Here is a 17,658-nt window from a genome sequence, read left to right as displayed (position 1 = left end):
ATTGATTTAAATCACCAATTTTAATCAGGATTTAAATAATCAAAATAGGAAACCATGATTTAAATCTTCGGTTTTAATACTGTTTTGCATTTGTACTTTTTAGTTATCTTCCTAAAGAGAAAGGTTGATTCTCATTGGTTGGTAACCATTAAAACATGTTGATTTGCAACTAAATATAGCCATTCTCCTAACTTTGGTGCTTATTTTGCTAACCAGGAGCATATACTATATTATACACATTTATTTAAGCAATTATATAGTTTAACTTATATGTATTTAGATTCTTAAGTTTTATATTTTATGTTAGAAAATGGTGAATGTGAATGATGCATTTCTTATTTGCTAGATGATGAATAATTTTTTTTTACTTGAAATGTGTGTCAATCTCTATTTGGATGGAAATTCAAATTCAATTAAAAATGTACAAAAAAGGCATTTTATTTATTAAATGAAATTACTTTAAACGTGCTGATATGTAAGAAAAAATGTTTATCAAAGATGTTTTGCATTTAAAACTAATTTAATAAACAAAGGGAAGTATTATCTGTAATTAATGAAGAGAACAAATTGTTTCTGGTCACCATGTCCTTCAAGATTTTAGAATTAGTAGATCTTATCCTTTCATCCGTAGTTTTTATTCATAGATTAGGGAAGGAAAACAAACTTCTCCGCTTTTTCAACTCATAACCAGTTTCTCAACTATGAGTGAATTAGTCATTGAATTGAACCAGCTGAATAAACTGAAATGAAGAAAATATTCTTTCTGCACCTGAGGCTATTGCTGTAAAAAGCTGGTTGAGCACGTCAACAAACTTTGGTTCAAGGTGCTTAGTCAGTGATTTCTGCCAGTTCTTTAAAACTTGGCAGCAAACACATACTGATACCAAAGTTCAGTTTCACTTTGATCTGATAATATGCTGGTTCTCCATGGACTTTACCAGCTGTACCTACCATAATAAGTTAGCAGAATTTACTCAGCAGGGTTCTAAACTCTTGCTAACAGGATGCATTAACAGATCTGTATCCCTACCTGGATTGTAGATCCTGCTTCCCTGTTACAATAAGAACAGATTGCTTTTGCTATATAGCTTGTTTCTGTATTTTTGTTTTTTAAAGTTATTGCATAAATTAGAAGTACATACCCTCAAGATGCAAGATCAAATCATGATCAAGAAATGTTATTCCCATTATCTATTTAAGATTCTTTTACATCCTGTGTAGAGTATGAATCACAGAAGAACAGAGAAGAGCCAGAGAAACTTACCATGCTTCTCATCACCATCCAGCTCCACTATTGGCTCCTACATAAGAAAAAGTAAAAGCTTTTAGTTGTAAGGAAGTTTATATCCCTGTGATCTAAAGCATGCATGCATCCCAGATAAGAAACTGCTCAAATAAAAAAAAATTGGACAGCATTAAGGGAACTCTGAACACACATTTGAACAAAAATGCTGGGTTTTTGTTATATTAACAGACCGTTTCCATTTCTGGCATTTCAGGTAGCTGTGGTGCTGCCTCCACTACAAACTGATCATCTTCATCATCAGAATTCTGTTTGTCTATGATCACATTTGAGACGGGTTTACCACTGCCATTCCTGAAAGAAAGACAATGGAAATTTAAACCATACAGAAATGTTGACCAAATGTTGTCCATAACTGAAGAGAGCACACACCTCTCTCTCTAATACAGCAGAACCTCAGAGTTACAAACCCCTTGGGAATGGAGGTTGTTCACAACTCTGAAATGTTCGTGACTCTGAACAAAACGTTAGGATTGTTGAAAAACACTGATTTTAACCATCTGAATTTAAATGAAGCAAGCACAGGAACAGTTTCCTTGGCTAGTCAATTTTTTTTTTTAAACTTTCCTTTTTTTTTTTTTTAGTAGTTTACATTTAGCACAGTACTGTACTGTATTTGCTTTTTTCGTCTCTGCTGCTGCCTGATTGCGTACTTCCGGTTCCAAATGAGGTGGGTGGTTGACTGGTCAGTTCGTAACTCTAGTGTTTGTAATTCTGAGGTTCTACTGTTCTACTTCCTAATCTAATTTATGCCATTTTCAATTGTAGCCCAACTTTAATTTGCAGTCTATAAGTATCTCCACAGGGAACAAATATTTAATACCAGGCTCTTCAATCTAGTAGAGAAAGATCCAATAGCTGGAAGCTGAAGCTAGATAAATATAGACTGGCAGTATTAAGGTGAAAATTCTTACTGGTGAGAGTAATTAACCACTGGAACAATTGAACAAGAGTTGTGGTGGATTCTCCATCGCTGGCAATTTTTAAATCAGGACTGGATGTTTTTCTAAAAGATATTCTCTAAGAATGTTTTGGGAAGTTCTATGGCCTGTTTTATGCAGTGTTGCGGTAGCCGTTTTGGTCCAAGGATATCAGAGAGACAAGGTGGGTGAAGTAATATATTTTATTGGACCAACTTCTGTTGGTGAGAGAGAGACATGCTTTCCAATTTACAGAGAGCTCTTCCTCAGGTTTGGGAAACTTACTCAGAGCCTTGGAATATATGAATCTATGAAGACAGAGGTACTGGCCAGGCATTCAGGTTCTTCTTCGAGTGGTTAAAGACATTCGTTTCAGGTGTGCGCATGCACAGCTCACCGAAGTTAGAGAATTTTGCCTAGCAGTAACTGTAGGGGCGGCACTTATGCCCTTTTTGTCAGTGCCCCCCGGCCACCATGATTATGTAAGGGCAGCGACACCCCCCCGCTTAGTTCCTTCCTACCGCCAGCAGCTAGCACTTGGTGTGACCTTACCTCACACTTGCCTTCACTGTTTTCGGTTATCTTTTTTGTATATACACAATGTGACAGACCCAGACCAGTGGGGTACAGGAGTCTGGTAGAGGGCAAATATACTGGTCACTGGATGAGTAGTTTTCTGTTCCCTGAGTGACCAGAGCAGGGGCTGCACTAGAGTAATCAGGAACCTGCTAGAACCAGTTAAGGCAGGCAGGCTAATTAGGACACCTGGAGCCAATTAAGAAGAAGCTGCTAGAATCAATTAAGGCAGGCTAATCAGGGCACCTGGGTTTTAAAAGAAGCTCACTTCAGTTTGTGGGGCGAGTGTGAGGAGCTGGGAGCAAGAGGCGCAAGAAGCTGAGAGTGAGAGGGTGTGCTGCTGGAGGACTGAGGAGCACAAGCGTTATCAGACACCAGGAGGAAGGTCCTGTGGTGAGAATAAGGAAGGTTTTTGGAGGAGGCCATGGGGAAGTAGCCCAGGGAGTTGTAGCTGTCATGCAGCAGTTACAGGAGGCACTATAGACAGCTGCAGTCCACAGGGCCCTGGGCTGGAACCCGGAGTAGAGGGCAGACCCGGGTTCCCCCCAAACCTCCCAATTGACCTGGACTGTGGGTTCTTCCAGAGGGGAAGGTCTCTGGGCTGTTCCCCAAACCACATGGTGAATCTCTGAGGCAGGAAAATCCGCCAATAAGCGCAGGACCCACCAAGATAGAGGAGGAACTTTGTCACAACAGTAAAACCTGCCTTAGCAACCACTTCTGAAGAGAGACCACCTGTCACAAGTGACTACTTGCACAGACCACGGAATGTTTTTCCCCCCTATAATTTAACTGTGAAGAAAATGTGAAGAGCAATGACCTGTCATCTGCAACCAGCGACCACATTTTCTTACTCCTATCTATAAAAACAAACCTGTAGAAGAAACCAATCTTCCTTACTTCCAGCAGCTGCTGCTCTCCGGTGTGCAAACCTTTGTAGAGAGACCACCTCTTACAAGCGACCACTTTTGCTAACTCTCACGAGTAGTCACTCTTAGCAGGTTTTACTGTAGTTAGTAGTAGTACTTTTAGTTTGTAGTAGTTAGATAGGTAGTTTTTCCCAGCGGGATGCTCTCCCGTAGTTTAAACATTGTCCTTTTTGTGGGGTAGCCATCCCCAACAGCAACACCCACACTTATGTGCCTCAGAGAAGGGCACATGAAGGAAAGGCACTTCACCTGTAACTCCTTTAAGAAGAGAACTCAGGTGGCTAGAGACTTCAGATTAAAGCAGCAGCTTCTTGAGCGGGCCATGAGGCTTGCCTCAGTAACAGGAATAATCAAGGAGTGTCTGGCTCCTAAAAAAGCACCTGACTTCTTGACTGAGCTCGGATTCCTTGCCCAGAAAGAAGAGGGAATGCTCTCCTTCATCAGGTCCCCCAAGAAAATGAACCCAGGAAATGAACTGGGGGCATTCCAGACTACAAGGAGATTCATCTTCTCTGTGTAGGGAAAGTACCAACTAGCACCGTGAGTCTGCGGGTATGTGGGCTAGAGCTCAGCTGTCAACCCTCTCAACAGTTCCATTGCAGGACCAGGGGTACTCCATACTGTCGACTCTGGTACTGCCTTGGGGACATCTGAGGAATCCAGTACCAAGGAACATTGTCTGTTTCCACACCAATTGTATACCAGGCAACAGATTTGCTGTGCCTGCCTGTCCTGACTTGCTGCTTATTCAGGAACAATTGACTGCAGTAGTGTTATCTGTGGTGTTCTCAGTTCCACCTGGACCGGAGCAGAATTATTGTTATTTACAGCAACGTCCTCCACCCTGCAGTTTACCTACGGTCCAGAGGTGCAGCCGTCTTCCTCATTGGCGCTGAGGGTGTCACTAATGGGGACAGAATCTTTTATACAGACATTGATTACAATGTAGTCTGCATCTGGCAGGCCTGAGACCAGCTTCAATGCCTGCTCCAGGGTCAAATATGAGTGTGAGGCTGGTACAAGTGGTCAGAAGCCATTGACTGTTCCTCCTGTACTAATGACAATGTCAGGTTGGAACACAGATGATGCAGGGCATTTGGTGGCCCCATCAGGAGCAGCTCCCCTGCTACCATCAGATTATCTGGAAGGGTCCTCAAAGTGGAGTTTGGAGGCATCTCACTCTGCTTCCTCCTATCGCTTTCGATCTTGAAGGTCATCGAGACAATGGGAATCATGGTCAGTACTGGGATTGGTACCATTACCACCACAGAGACAAGTGCCCCTGGCTTAGTTCCTACTGGTCTCCGATGCCATATCCTTATCTGCAATGGCCTCCATGGAATCTCTTGGAAATCCCCCAGTTGGCTAAGTCCCAGCCATCTGCTCATTCTAGAGCACGATCACCTGTACCGTTGGTAGCGTCCCTCCAGGAACCACCGGTTCTGCAGCCACTGGCTGAGGCAGTTCCATCTACATTGGAGCTTCCTGAATCTGACTGTCGGATGCTATCCCACAAGGAATTCTGTTTGTCCCACCTCCACCTTACTCCTTATCACCAGATGATGTAATGGTACCAGAGTCCTCATCTTCAGTACTGGAGGATTTCAGGTCATTATAATATCTGCTCAGAAGCATAGCATTGGCCTTAAGTATTCATGCCAAGTTTGTTCAGAAAAACACCCATAAACTGCTGGATATCCTCCAGCCATGGCTCCTGCGAGAGAAGCACTCTCTATAAACAAAGTGATATTACAGCCTGCTAAATTGCATGAAATATCCTGGCTTTGTTAACGCTCACAACAAAACTCACTAATAGATATTATGTGCCTATGCAGGGTTTTGAATGTTTTTTCCCTCATCCAGCTCCAAATTCCTGTGTTGTGATGGCAGCAAATGAGAGAGACAGACAGGTGAGATACATGTCTATGCCTAAAGAAAGACAACAGAAAAGGTTAGATTTGATGGGGAGGGAGATCTATTGGACTTCATTCTTGCAAACTGCATATTGCCAACCAGCAAGCTCTGTGGCCAAGGTATGGTTTTTGTGAACTGGGACACTATGTCCAAAGTTGAGGATAAATTACCAGAATCCTCCAGACAGAGTTCAAAGCCTTTGTTACAGAAGGCCCGTTAGTGGCCAAGACATCCTTACAGTTAGTTTCTGGATCTAATTTTAGCCAAACCACCCACCCTCTCCTGTCTGAGTGGACAATCTATTTGACTTAAGTTTTGAGAGCATGGCTCCAGTTGTGATCATCATATCCCAGTCCCATCTATTCAGGAACAGGTTCTACAGGAGATGGGATTGGGTTATGCCATTAAGATCCTATCCCCCTACTCTGTACTTTTTCAGGGAGCCCTCTCACGAGTCATTGCTTTCGTGGCAGGTACAAACCCTGTGTGCTCTGGGGGGCTATGGAGCAGGTTCCTCATCATCTTTCCAGAAAAGGATTTTAGTCCCTGTATTTCTTGACCCCCAAGTCCAAAGGAGGAATGAGACCAATCTTTGATATCCTTGGTCACAACAAATTCATCTAGTACATTTTTCCCATGCCAGTGGTTCCAGACAATTCAGCATCTTCATTGGGATCAACAATCGCATTCTTCACATATGATCCGGGTAAGCCTAAGGTTACTGGACCATACAGCAGCCTACAAGTACATGGTGCAACATGCAAGACTGCACCTTAGATTAACTTCAGCTACCACTGAAGAGGACTATCACCCGAGTTGCTAGCCACTGGACACTACTGTCTGAGTGCCGCCAGAGATATGCGACTCATTACAATGGTAGACAGAATACAACATGTGTCAGGAAGTCCCCTTTGCCCACCCTCCACTAAACAGAACAGTATTTGCCAATGCCTCCACAATAGGTTGGGGAACACATCTAGGAATCAAGTATCAGAGGAGTAGCCGTGTTTGTTGCTTTTTACAGATCCAGACTAAGAGTCCTGTGGCACCTTATAGACTAACAGATGTATTGGAATACTCACCCACGAAAGCTTATGCTCCAATACATCTGTTAGTCTATAAGGTGCCACAGAACTCTCTGTTGCTTTTTACATCTAGGAGTGTTACAAGTTCATGGTTTGTGGTAAGAACAGGAACCTTCCTGTTATATCAACATGCTGGAACTTCAAGCAACTTACAATGCCTGTTGGGCTTTTCGGAACCATTTCCTGGGGGCAGCGATTCATATTCTCACAGACAATACTACTGCAATGATGAGCAAGCAGGTGGGAGCCAGCTCCATCCAGCTTTATCAAGAGGCAATAAAGTTCTGACAGCGCTGCATCAAGGACGGTATTATACCCACAGCAGCTTACTTGCCAGGCTCTCAGAACCAGCTAGCCAAGTAGCCCAACAGGGCTTTCTCGGACAACCACGAGTTGTCCCTAAAGAACAGTGTGCTGAGGTCCATTCAATTGACCTATTTGTGACAAAAGGACAACAGGAAATGTCAGTTCTGTTTCCAAGCAGGACTTGGCCTGGGATCCCTTACCAAAATGTTACAAGTGAATTGTAGAAGGGACCCAATGTATGCCTTTCCTCCTATCCCTCAGATTTATCCTCAAGCTCAAACGGGAACATACCAAACTGATTCTGATCACACCAACATGGCCAAAGCATGTTGGTTTTCTGACCACTCTATCCCTCCAACTCACAAGTCTCTACCCTCTTCTTCGCAACCTGCTGACTCATCACAGATAGGTAGACTGCTGACTGCCAGATGAACAACAACTCACTGCATGGATGCTGCAGGGCTAAATGAGAAGGGGCAATTCCTGGAAGCAGTTAGGGAAATTCTGCTTAGTAGTAGAAAACCAGTTACAAGGTCCACCTATTTGTCTAAATTGAAACAATTTTTGATTTGGGCAACATCCAAGCAAATTCAGCCCATATCAACTTGGATTCAGGATATTTTTGGATTATTTGCTGCATTTGACATCTTTGGGTCTAGCTTTTAGCTCCCTGAATGCTCATTTGGCTGTGATCTCAGTTTTCCATCCTCCCATCCAAGGAAAGTCGGTATTCTCAAACCCCATGATAGTGAGGTTTTTTTTAAGGGTATTATTCTCCTTTTTCTACCAGTGAAGGAAATTGTGCCATTGTGGGACCTTAGCAGGGGGCTGGCGGTGCTAAAGGGCCTGCAGTTCGAGCCGATAGCAACATGTTTATTGGCTCTCTTCTCACATCCACAAGATGAGTGAACAAGATACAAGCCCTAATGGCAGATCCTTGTACACTCAATTCTTCAAGAACAAGGTGGCTTTAAGACCACATCTAAAATTTTGTCCGAAGTGGTATCTCCATTTCACTTTAAACAGGTTATTTACTTACCTATATTTTTTTCCAAACCACATTCAAGTGCGGATGAACAACATCTATATCCCTTAAATGTCAGGCGGTGCTTAGCATTCTATTTAGAAGGGAGGGATAGCTCAGTGTTTTGAGCATTGGCCTGCTAAACCCAGGGTTGTGAGCTCAATCCTTGAGGGGGCCACTTAGGGATCTGGGGCAAAAATCTGTCTGGGGATTGGTCCTGCTTTGAGCAGGGGGTTGGACTAGATGACCTCCTGAGGTCCCTTCCAACCCTGATATTCTATGAAATCTATTAAAGGACTAAACAGTTTTATACATCATCACGACTATTGAGCAGATGAAAGGACAACTGGTCTCCACTCAGACCATTTCCGAGTGGATAACTGCTCGTATTACCTAAACTCATGAAGTTGCTCATATGACATCCCTTCAGTCATTATGGGCTCATTCAATGAGAGATCAAGTGACATCAATTGGATTCCTTAGCGATATTTCAATACTGGATATCTGCAGGCAAGTGACATGGTCTTCTGTGCATACTTTTGCTAAACATCATGCTATCACTACGGCGTTGAGATCGGATGAAAACTTTGGGACAACAGTTCTGCAGTCACTGTTTAAATAGACTCTGAACCCCCACCTGCTGCTCAAACTGCTTGAGAGTCACCTGAATGGAATACATGTCTGCAACCACTTGAAGAAGAAAAGACTGTTACTTACCGGTATCGTAACTTTTGTTCTTCGAGATGAGAGTGCATACATATATTCCACAGCCCACCATCTGATCCCTCAGCACTGGAGTCTCCAGCCTGGGGTTTCAGTGCAAAGAAAGGGAAGGGGGGTCGGGACGGCACTGCCATATAGCCATGGGAGGGATGTGAAGGAAAAGGCATGAATGCCACTTCTACAGGTAGTGCTAGGCGCACACACACCTGAGTGGAATACATGTCCGCACTCACATCTCAAAGAACAACAGTTATCATACATGTCTTTTATTTGGCCACAGAAATAATTTTTTTTTCTTTTAACCACCAACTTGCTTTTCTGGATTAGAGGACATTAGCATTTATCAGATGCTTATCATTTTGGTAATTAGGAATAGTTTCAAAAGGCACCTTCAGCATTCTGGGGCCATGGTCTATTCACTGCATACATGACAGGTCTTTTCTGGGCTTATTTTAGATTAGCATTATAAGATTTATTGTTCCAGAGTTTGCAACAGCTGACCATTTTATCTGCTTTTCAAAGCTTCTGATACCACAGATCAGTTTCACTTTGTACTGGTTCTGCAGAAACAATAAGACCAGCATACCAAATCTTAAAATTTTCTAAGCTGAAGCCATGTACAGTGTGTATATTTTAGTATCGTTGTTACGGGTGAGTGTCACATGGCACACCACAAAATGATGCATTGGGATAACTAGGAATGTTTATTCTGCATATCTCTCTCTCTCTCACACACACACACACACACACACACACTCACTCACTCACTCACTCCCCTTCCCTTACCTCTCTGGAAGTAAAACCTCTGCACTTTCTTGTCGTTTTATCCGGGGGGGAGCTGGCCTTGCACTATTGGGACGTGGTGGTCTTCTACAATAAACAAAAGATTTTTCATTTATACCTGCAAAACGAACTACTAATACATGTCCATGGAAGTTACTAGTTTATAGTAGGGCTGTCGATTAATCACAGTTAACTCGCGCAATTAACGCAAAAATATTAATCGCAATTAAAAAATTAATCAGGATTAATCGCAGTTTTAATCGCACTGTTAAACAATAGAATACCAACTGAAATTTATTAAATATTTTGGATGTTTTTCTACATTTTCATATATATTGTATTGTGTTGTAATTGAAATCAAAGCGTACATTATTTTTCATTACAAATATTTGCATTGTAAAAATAAACAAAAGAAATAGTATTTTTTTCAGTTCACCTCATTCAAGTACTGTAATGAAATCTTTGTCGTGAAAGTGCAATTTACAAATGTAGATTTTTTTGTTACATAACTGCACTCAAAAACAAAACAATGTAAAACTTAAGAGCCTACAAGTCCACTCAGTCCTACTTGTTCAGCCAATAGCGAAGACAAACAAGTTTGTTTACATTTACAGGAGATGATGCTGCATTCTTCTTATTTACAATGTCACCAGAATGTGAGAACAGGCATTTGCATGGCACTTTTGTAGCTGGCATTGCAGGGTATTTACATGACAGATATACTAAACCAGGGGTAGGCAACCCATGGCATGCGTGCCGAAGGCGGCACGCAAGCTGATTTTCAGTGGCACTCTCACTGCCCGGGTCCTTGCCACCGGTCCGGGGGGGCTTTGCATTTTAACTTAATTTTAAATGAAGCTTCTTAAACATTTTAAAAACCTTATTTGCTTTACATACAACAATAGTTTAGTTATCTATTATAGACTTATAGAAAGAGACCTTCTAAAAACATTAAAATGTATTACTGGCACGCGAAACCTTAAATCAGAGTGAATAAATGAAGACTCGGCACACCACTTCTGAAAGGTTGCTGACCCCTGTACTAAACACTGATATGTCCCCTTCATGCTTAGGCCACAATTCCAGAGTGTCCGACATGCTTCCATGCTGATGACCCTCGTTAAAAAAAATGTGTTCATTAAATTTGTGACTGAACTCCTTGAGGGAGAATTGTATGCCTCCTGCTCTGTTTTACCTGTGTTCTGCCATATATTTCATGTTATAGCAGTCTTGGATGATGACGTACCACATGTTGTTCATTTTAAGAACACTTTCACTGCAGATTTGACAAAACAAAAAGAAGGTACCAATGTGAGATTTCTAAAGATAGCTACAACACTTGACCCAAGGTTTAAGAATCTGAAGTGCCTTCCAAAATCTGAGAGGGACGAGGTGTGGAACATGCTTTCAGAAGTCTTAAAAGAGCAACACTCCGATGCAGAAACTACAGAACCTGAACTATCAAAAAAGAAAAATCAACCTTCTGCTGGTGGCATCTGACTCAGATGATGAAAATGAACATGTGTCGGTCCGCACTGCTTTGAATTTTTATTGAGCAGAACCCATCATCAGCATGGTGGCTGAAGCATGAAGGGACATATGAATCTTTAGTACATCTGGCACGTAAATATCTTGCGACGCCGGCTACAACAGTGCCACAAGAATGCCTGTTCTCACTTTCAGGTGACATTGTAAACAAGAAGCGGGCAGCATTATCTCCTGCAAATGTAACCAAACTTGTTTGTCTGAGCGATTGGCTGAACAAGAAGCAGGACTGAGTGGACTTGCAGGATCTAAAATTTTACATTGTTTTGTTTTTGAATCAGGTTTTTTTTTGTAGATATGTGACAGGGTTGGGTCTCACCACCTGGCGCCTTCTACTGGTTGTCTCGGGAATTAGCTCTGTCCAGTGGAGCGCCTCCTCCTGGTGGTGTCCCGTCCGTTGTCTCGCCCTCGGTTGGCGTGTAGACCCGCTTCGCTCTCGGGCTTGCGGCATCCTCTTCCGGACCACTGCCCTCCGGCAGTGCCCCTTAGTCCATCCACACCGCCTTCCGGGGGGGGTTAACAGGAGTCTTTGCACTGGCCTCAGCGGCCTGCCACAACCCCCCAAGTCTAGCCCCTCTTACGTCAGGGGGCAGGTTGCAGCCTGACTCGGCCACTGCTCCATGGCCCGGTGCAGCACAAGCGGGAAAGGGGGGGACCCAGGCCTGACCGCTACTCTGGGTCCCGACCCAGGGACCCTCTAACGGCAGCCTCTCGGCCCTCCTTCTGTCCCCTTGCCTTCAGCCTTCCCTAGGTCACTTCCCCTCTGACCCCATTGCACCCTCTAGGCCCTTCTACTCAGGGCCGGCAGTCTGGCAGGTATCAGGCTGAAGCTCCACTCTGCTTCCCTGAGCCTGCCCAGCACTACGCTGTCCTGGGTGCTGGTCTCCTGCTCAGGAGACAGACCTTCCTCCCTGAAGGTCTGGGACAGACTCAGGCCTGGTCTACACTACGAGTTTAGGTCGACTTTAGCCGCGTTAAATCGAATTAAGCCTGGACACGTTCACACGACGAAGCCCTTTCTTTCGACTTAAAGGGCCCTTTAAACCGGTTTCTTAACACCACCTCCGACGAGGGGATTAGCGATAAAATCGGCCTTAGGGGGTCGGAATTGGGTGTGTGTGGACGGAATTTGACGTTATTGGCCTCCGGGAACTATCCCACAGTGCTTCATTGTGACCGCTCTGGACAGCACTCTCAACTCAGATGCACTGGCCAGGTAGACAGGAAAAGCCCCGCGAACGTTTGAATTTCATTTCCTGTTTGCTCAGCGTGGAGAGCACAGGTCGCTCATCAGCACAGGTAGCCGTGATGGAGTCCCAGGATCGCAAAAGAGCTCCAGCATGGACAGAACGGGAGGTTCGGGATCTGCTCGCCATATGGGGAGATGAATCAGTGCTGGCCGAACTCCGAAGCAGTAAACGAAATGGCAAAATATTAGAAAAGGTCTCCAGGGCCATGAAGGACAGAGGCCATAACAGGGACGCACAGCAGTGCCGCGTGAAAATTAAGGAGCTAAGGCAAGCCTACCACAAAGCCAGAGAGGCAAACGGAAGGTCCGGGGCTGAGCCGCAAACATGCCGCTTCTACGCGGAGCTGCATGCCATTCTAGGGGGTGCAGCCACCACTACCCCAACCATGTGCTATGAGTCCCTCACTGGGGAAAGACACAGGGAAGCGGGTTCTGGGGATGAGGAAGATGAGCATGAAGATAATGTAAATAGCTCACAGCAGCAAGGAAGCGGAGAAACCAGTTTCCCCAACAGCCAGGATATGTTTATCACCCTGGACCTGGAACCAGTAACCCCCGAACTCACCCAAGACCCTGAGGGCACACAGGGGACCTCTGGTGAGTGTACCTTTGTAAATATTACACATGGTTTAAAAGCAAGCGTGTTTAATGATTAATGATTAATTTGCCCTGGCAATCGCGGCCAGTACAGCTACTGGAAAAGTCTGTTAACGTGTATGGGGATGGAGCGGAAATCCTCCAGGGACATCTCCAGAAAGCTCTCCTTCATGTACTCCCAAAGCCTTTGCAAAAGGTTTCTGGGGAGGGCTGCCTTATCCCGTCCGCCATGGTAGGACACTTTACCACGCCAGGCCAGTAGCACGTAGTCTGGAATCATTGCATAACAAAGCATGGCAGCGTATGGTCCCGGTGTTTGCTGGCATGCAGACAACATCCATTCCTTATCGCTCTTTGTTATCCTCAGGAGAGTGATATCATTCACGGTCACCTGGTTAAAATGGGGCAATTTTATTAAGGGGACATTCAGAGGTGCCCCTTCCTGGTCTGCTGAACAGAAATATTCCCCGCTGTTAGCCACGCGGTGAGGGGAGGGGTGAAGTGATCATCCGAGAATTGGGTGGGGGGTGGAGTGGAATTAGTTGGGTTTGTGCTGCATGTTAACCCTGAAACCGCAGCCCCTCCTTTTACATCGCAAACCCATTTTAAATGGCCAACCCAACGGGTCCTTGGTATGGTTAATGATAGCAGTACTCTTTGAAACCATCCCCAGATGTTAAGAAGGTTAAAAAAGCCAAAAGACTGTGTCTTACCATGGCTGCCTGCAAGCTGAAATCTGTGACCAGGCACTGCGTGAGTGATCTCTCACACCAAACAGGCAGGCCCTCCATATAAGAGGAAAAATGCGACCTTGTAACGAAAGCACATCTGCTGTGTAATGTGAACAGCAAAATGTAACATAAAAGAGTGTACCCATTGTTCTCTAAAATGTATCTTTTTTAACCACCTCTCCCTTCTCATCCACCAGCTGCACATGTCTCTCCTTCGCAGAGGCTAGTGAATATTCGAAAACGTAAGCGAAGGACACGTGACGAAATGTTTACAGAACTACAGACTGCCTCCCACGCTGACAGAGCACAGCAGAATGCGTGGAGGCAGTCAATGACTGATTATCGAAAAGCCCAATATGAGCGAGAGGAGAGGTGGCGGGCTGAATCGCGGGCTGAGAAGGAGAGGTGGCGGGCTGAATCGCAGGAGGAACAGAGGAAGTTGCGGGCTGAAGATGAGAGGTGGCGTCAGCTTGCACACAGAAAGCAAGAGTCCATGCTCCGGCTGCTGGAGCATCAAACTGATATGCTACAGCGTATGGTTGAGCTGCAGGAAAGGCAGCAGGAGCACAGACCGCCGCTACAGCCCCTGTGTAACCAACAGCCCTCCTCCCCAATGCTACAGCGTATGGTTGAGCTGCAGGAAAGGCAGCAGGAGCACAGACCGCCGCTACAGCCCCTGTGTAACCAACAGCCCTCCTCCCCAATGCTACAGCGTATGGTTGAGCTGCAGGAAAGGCAGCAGGAGCACAGACCGCCGCTACAGCCCCTGTGTAACCAACAGCCCTCCTCCCCAATGCTACAGCATATGGTTGAGCTGCAGGAAAGCCAGCAGGAGCAGAGACCGCCGCTACAGCCCCTGTGTAACCAACAGCCATCCTCCCCAAGTCCCATTGCCTCCTCACCCAGACGCCCAAGAACACGGTGGGGGGGCCTTCGGCCACCCACTCACTCCACCCTAGATGATTTCCATAGCAATAAGTTTTAAAGTTTTCAATTGGAGTGTGTCCTTTTCCTTTCCTCCTCCCCCACCCATCCCGGGCTACCTTTCCAATTATCCCCCTAGTTGTGTGATGAAGTAATAAAGAATGCATGAATGTGAAGTAACAATGACTTTATTGCCTCTGCAAGTGGTGCTTGAAGGGGGGAGGGTAGGGGAGGGTGGGGTTGTAGGTTTACAGGGAAGTAGAGTTAACCGGGTGGGGGGGGGGGGGGCGGAGATTTCATCAAGGAGAAACAAACAGAAGTTTCAAACCGTAGCCTGGCCAGTCACAAAACTGGTTTTCAAAGCTTCTCTGATGCGCACCGCGCCATGCTGTGCTCCTCTAACCGCCCTGGTGTCTGGCTGCGCGTAATCAGCGGCCAGGCGATTTGCCTCTACCTCCCACCCAGCCATAAATGTCTCCCCCTTACTCTCACAGAGATTGTAGAGCGCACAGCAAGCAGCAATAACAATGGGGATCTTCTTTTTGCTAAGGTCTGAGCGAGTCAGTAAGCTGCGCCAGCGCGCTTTTAAACGCCCAAATGCACATTCCACCACCATTCGGCACTTGCTCAGCCTGTAGTTGAACAGGTCCTGACTCCTGTCCAGGCTGCCTGTGTACGGCTTCATGAGCCATGGCATTAAGGGGTAGGCTGGGTCCCCAAGGATCACGATAGGCATTTCAACATCCCCAACGGTTATTTTCTGGTCCGGGAAGAAAGTCCCTTCCTCCAGCTTTCTAAACAGAGCAGAGTGCCTGAAGACGCGAGCATCATGTACCCTTCCCGGCCAGCCCACGTTGATGTCGGTGAAACGTCCCTTGTGATCCACCAGGGCTTGCAGCAGCATTGAAAAGTACCCCTTGCGGTTTATGTACTTGGTGGCTTGGTGCTCCGGTGCCAAGATAGGGATATGGGTTCCGTCTATCGCCCCACCACAGTTTGGGAATCCCATTGCAGCAAAGCCATCCACTATGGTCTGCACGTTTCCCAGAGTCACTACCCTTGATATCACCAGGTCTCTCATTGCCCTGGCAACTTGGATCACAGCAGCCCCCACAGTAGATTTGCCCACTCCAAATTGATTCCCGACTGACCGGTAGCTGTCTGGTGTTGCAAGCTTCCACAGGGCTATCGCCACTCGCTTCTCAACTGTGAGGGCTGCTCTCATCCTGGTATTCTGGCGCTTCAGGGCAGGGGAAAGCAAGTCACAAAGTTCCATGAAAGTGCCCTTACGCATGCGAAAGTTTCGCAGCCACTGGGAATCGTCCCACACCTGCAGCACGATGCGGTCCCACCAGCCTGTGCTTGTTTCCCGGGCCCAGAATCGGCGTTCCACGGCATCAACCTGCCCCAGGAACACCATGATTTCCACATTGCTGGGGCCTGTGCCTTGTGAGAGGTCTATGTCCATGTCCATTTCCTCATCACTCTCGTCGACGCGCTGCAATCGCCTCCTCCTCCTCCTCGCCTGGTCCTGGTTTTGTTTTGGCATGTCCTGGCTCTGCATATACTCCAGGACAATGCGCGTGGTGTTCATAGTGCTCATAATTGCCGCGGTGATCTGAGCGGGTTCCATGATCCCAGTGCTAGCTATGGCGTCTGGTCTGAAAAAAGGCGCGAAAGTAGTATCTGATGGACCAGGGGAAGAAGGGAGGGAGGGAGGGAGGGAGGGGCGAGTGACGACATGGCGTACAGGTACAGGGAATTAAAATCAAGAAAGGTGGCTTTGCATCAGGGAGAAACACAAACAACTGTCACACAGAATGCCCCCCCCCCCCCAAAGATTGAACTCAAAAGCCAGGGTTTAACAGGAGGGAGGGAGGGGGGAAGCAAATGAATACAGAATAAATCTATTTTTTACATCTTAAGACGACGGTGCAGCATGACTGATAGCCCTTGGCATTTTCTGGGTGCTTGGCAGCAAATACTGGGCGCTTGGCAGTAAGCCTTCAGGTCTATTGCACCATCTGATACCCACTGCAGTATGACAATGATGGATACCAATCGTAATATACTATCTACTGCCCAAAAGGCAAGGGGTTGCTGCTGTGTAGCAATCTAGCCCCACATCTGCCAGCCCCATGTCTGCCAGCACCCAGATCGCCATCGGCCTCTTCTGGGTGCTTAGCAGACAATACTGGGCACTTGGCAGAAAATAGCATACTACAACTCTGCTAACGTGCAATGATCCAACAGGGCGCGTGGCAGAAAATAGCATACTACGACTGATAACCATCATTGTCTGCCCGGGTGCCCATGATCGACAGCCACTGCAGTACGACAACGATGGATACCAGTCGTAATAAACCATCTTCTACCAAAAGGCAAGGGGCTGGTGCAATGCAGCCCTACGGCTGCCAGCCCCACAGCTGCCCGCACCCAGATCGCCAATGAAGGCTACCAGTCATGCTGCACCGTCTACCGCCAAAAGGCAGTTAGCTGCTGCTGCTGTGTAGCAATGCAGTCCCACGTCTGCCGGCACCTAGATGACATATGGTGACGGTGAGCTGAGCTGAGCGGGCTCCATGCTTGCCGTGGTATGTTGTCTGCACAGGTAATCCAGGTAAAAAGGCGCGAATCTATTGTCTGCCGTTGCTGTGACGTAGGGGGAGGGACCTGACGACATGTACCCAGAACCCCCCGCGGCACTGTTTTGCATCATCCGGGCATTGGGATCTCAACCCATAATTCCAATGGGTGGCGGAGACTGCGGGAACTGTGGGATAGCTACCCATAGTGCAATGCGCCGGAAGTCGACGCTAGCCTCGGTACTGTGGAAGCGGTCCGCCGAACTAATGCACTTAGAGCATTTTATGTGGGGACACACACAATCGGCTGTATACAACCGATTTCTATAAAACCGGCTTCTATTAATTCGATCTAATTTCGTAGTGTAGACATACCCCTACTCTCTTCTCTCAGAGCAGCCTTTTTATAGGGCTGAGCCGGGCCCTGATTGGCTCCCTCCAATCCGGGCCCTGATTGGCTCCCT

The 17,658-nt window shown here is 46.3% G+C and overlaps 1 protein-coding gene across 4 annotated transcripts in view; it reads right to left on the bottom strand.

The window, feature by feature from the left end:
- The window catches only part of TRAF3IP1 (TRAF3 interacting protein 1), a 129,796-nt gene that overhangs the window by 41,423 nt on the left and 70,715 nt on the right, over positions 1-17,658 (bottom strand). For 3 of the 4 annotated variants that reach the window (XM_026653954.1, XM_026653955.1, XM_026653957.1), the window contains 3 exons: positions 9,567-9,650; positions 1,477-1,597; positions 1,265-1,301 (listed from right to left, as the gene is read on the bottom strand). In XM_026653954.1, the coding sequence (XP_026509739.1) occupies positions 1,265-1,301; positions 1,477-1,597; positions 9,567-9,650 (242 nt within the window). The remainder of the gene's footprint in view (positions 1-1,264; positions 1,302-1,476; positions 1,598-9,566; positions 9,651-17,658) is intronic. The other variant, XM_026653956.1, reaches the window with a different exon arrangement.

Source organism: Terrapene carolina, unplaced genomic scaffold (genome assembly GCF_002925995.2).
Source record: "Terrapene carolina triunguis isolate 2854851 unplaced genomic scaffold, T_m_triunguis-2.0 Scaffold173, whole genome shotgun sequence".
NCBI lineage: Eukaryota > Metazoa > Chordata > Testudines > Emydidae > Terrapene > Terrapene triunguis.
This window is presented reverse-complemented; position numbering and strand designations above follow the sequence as displayed.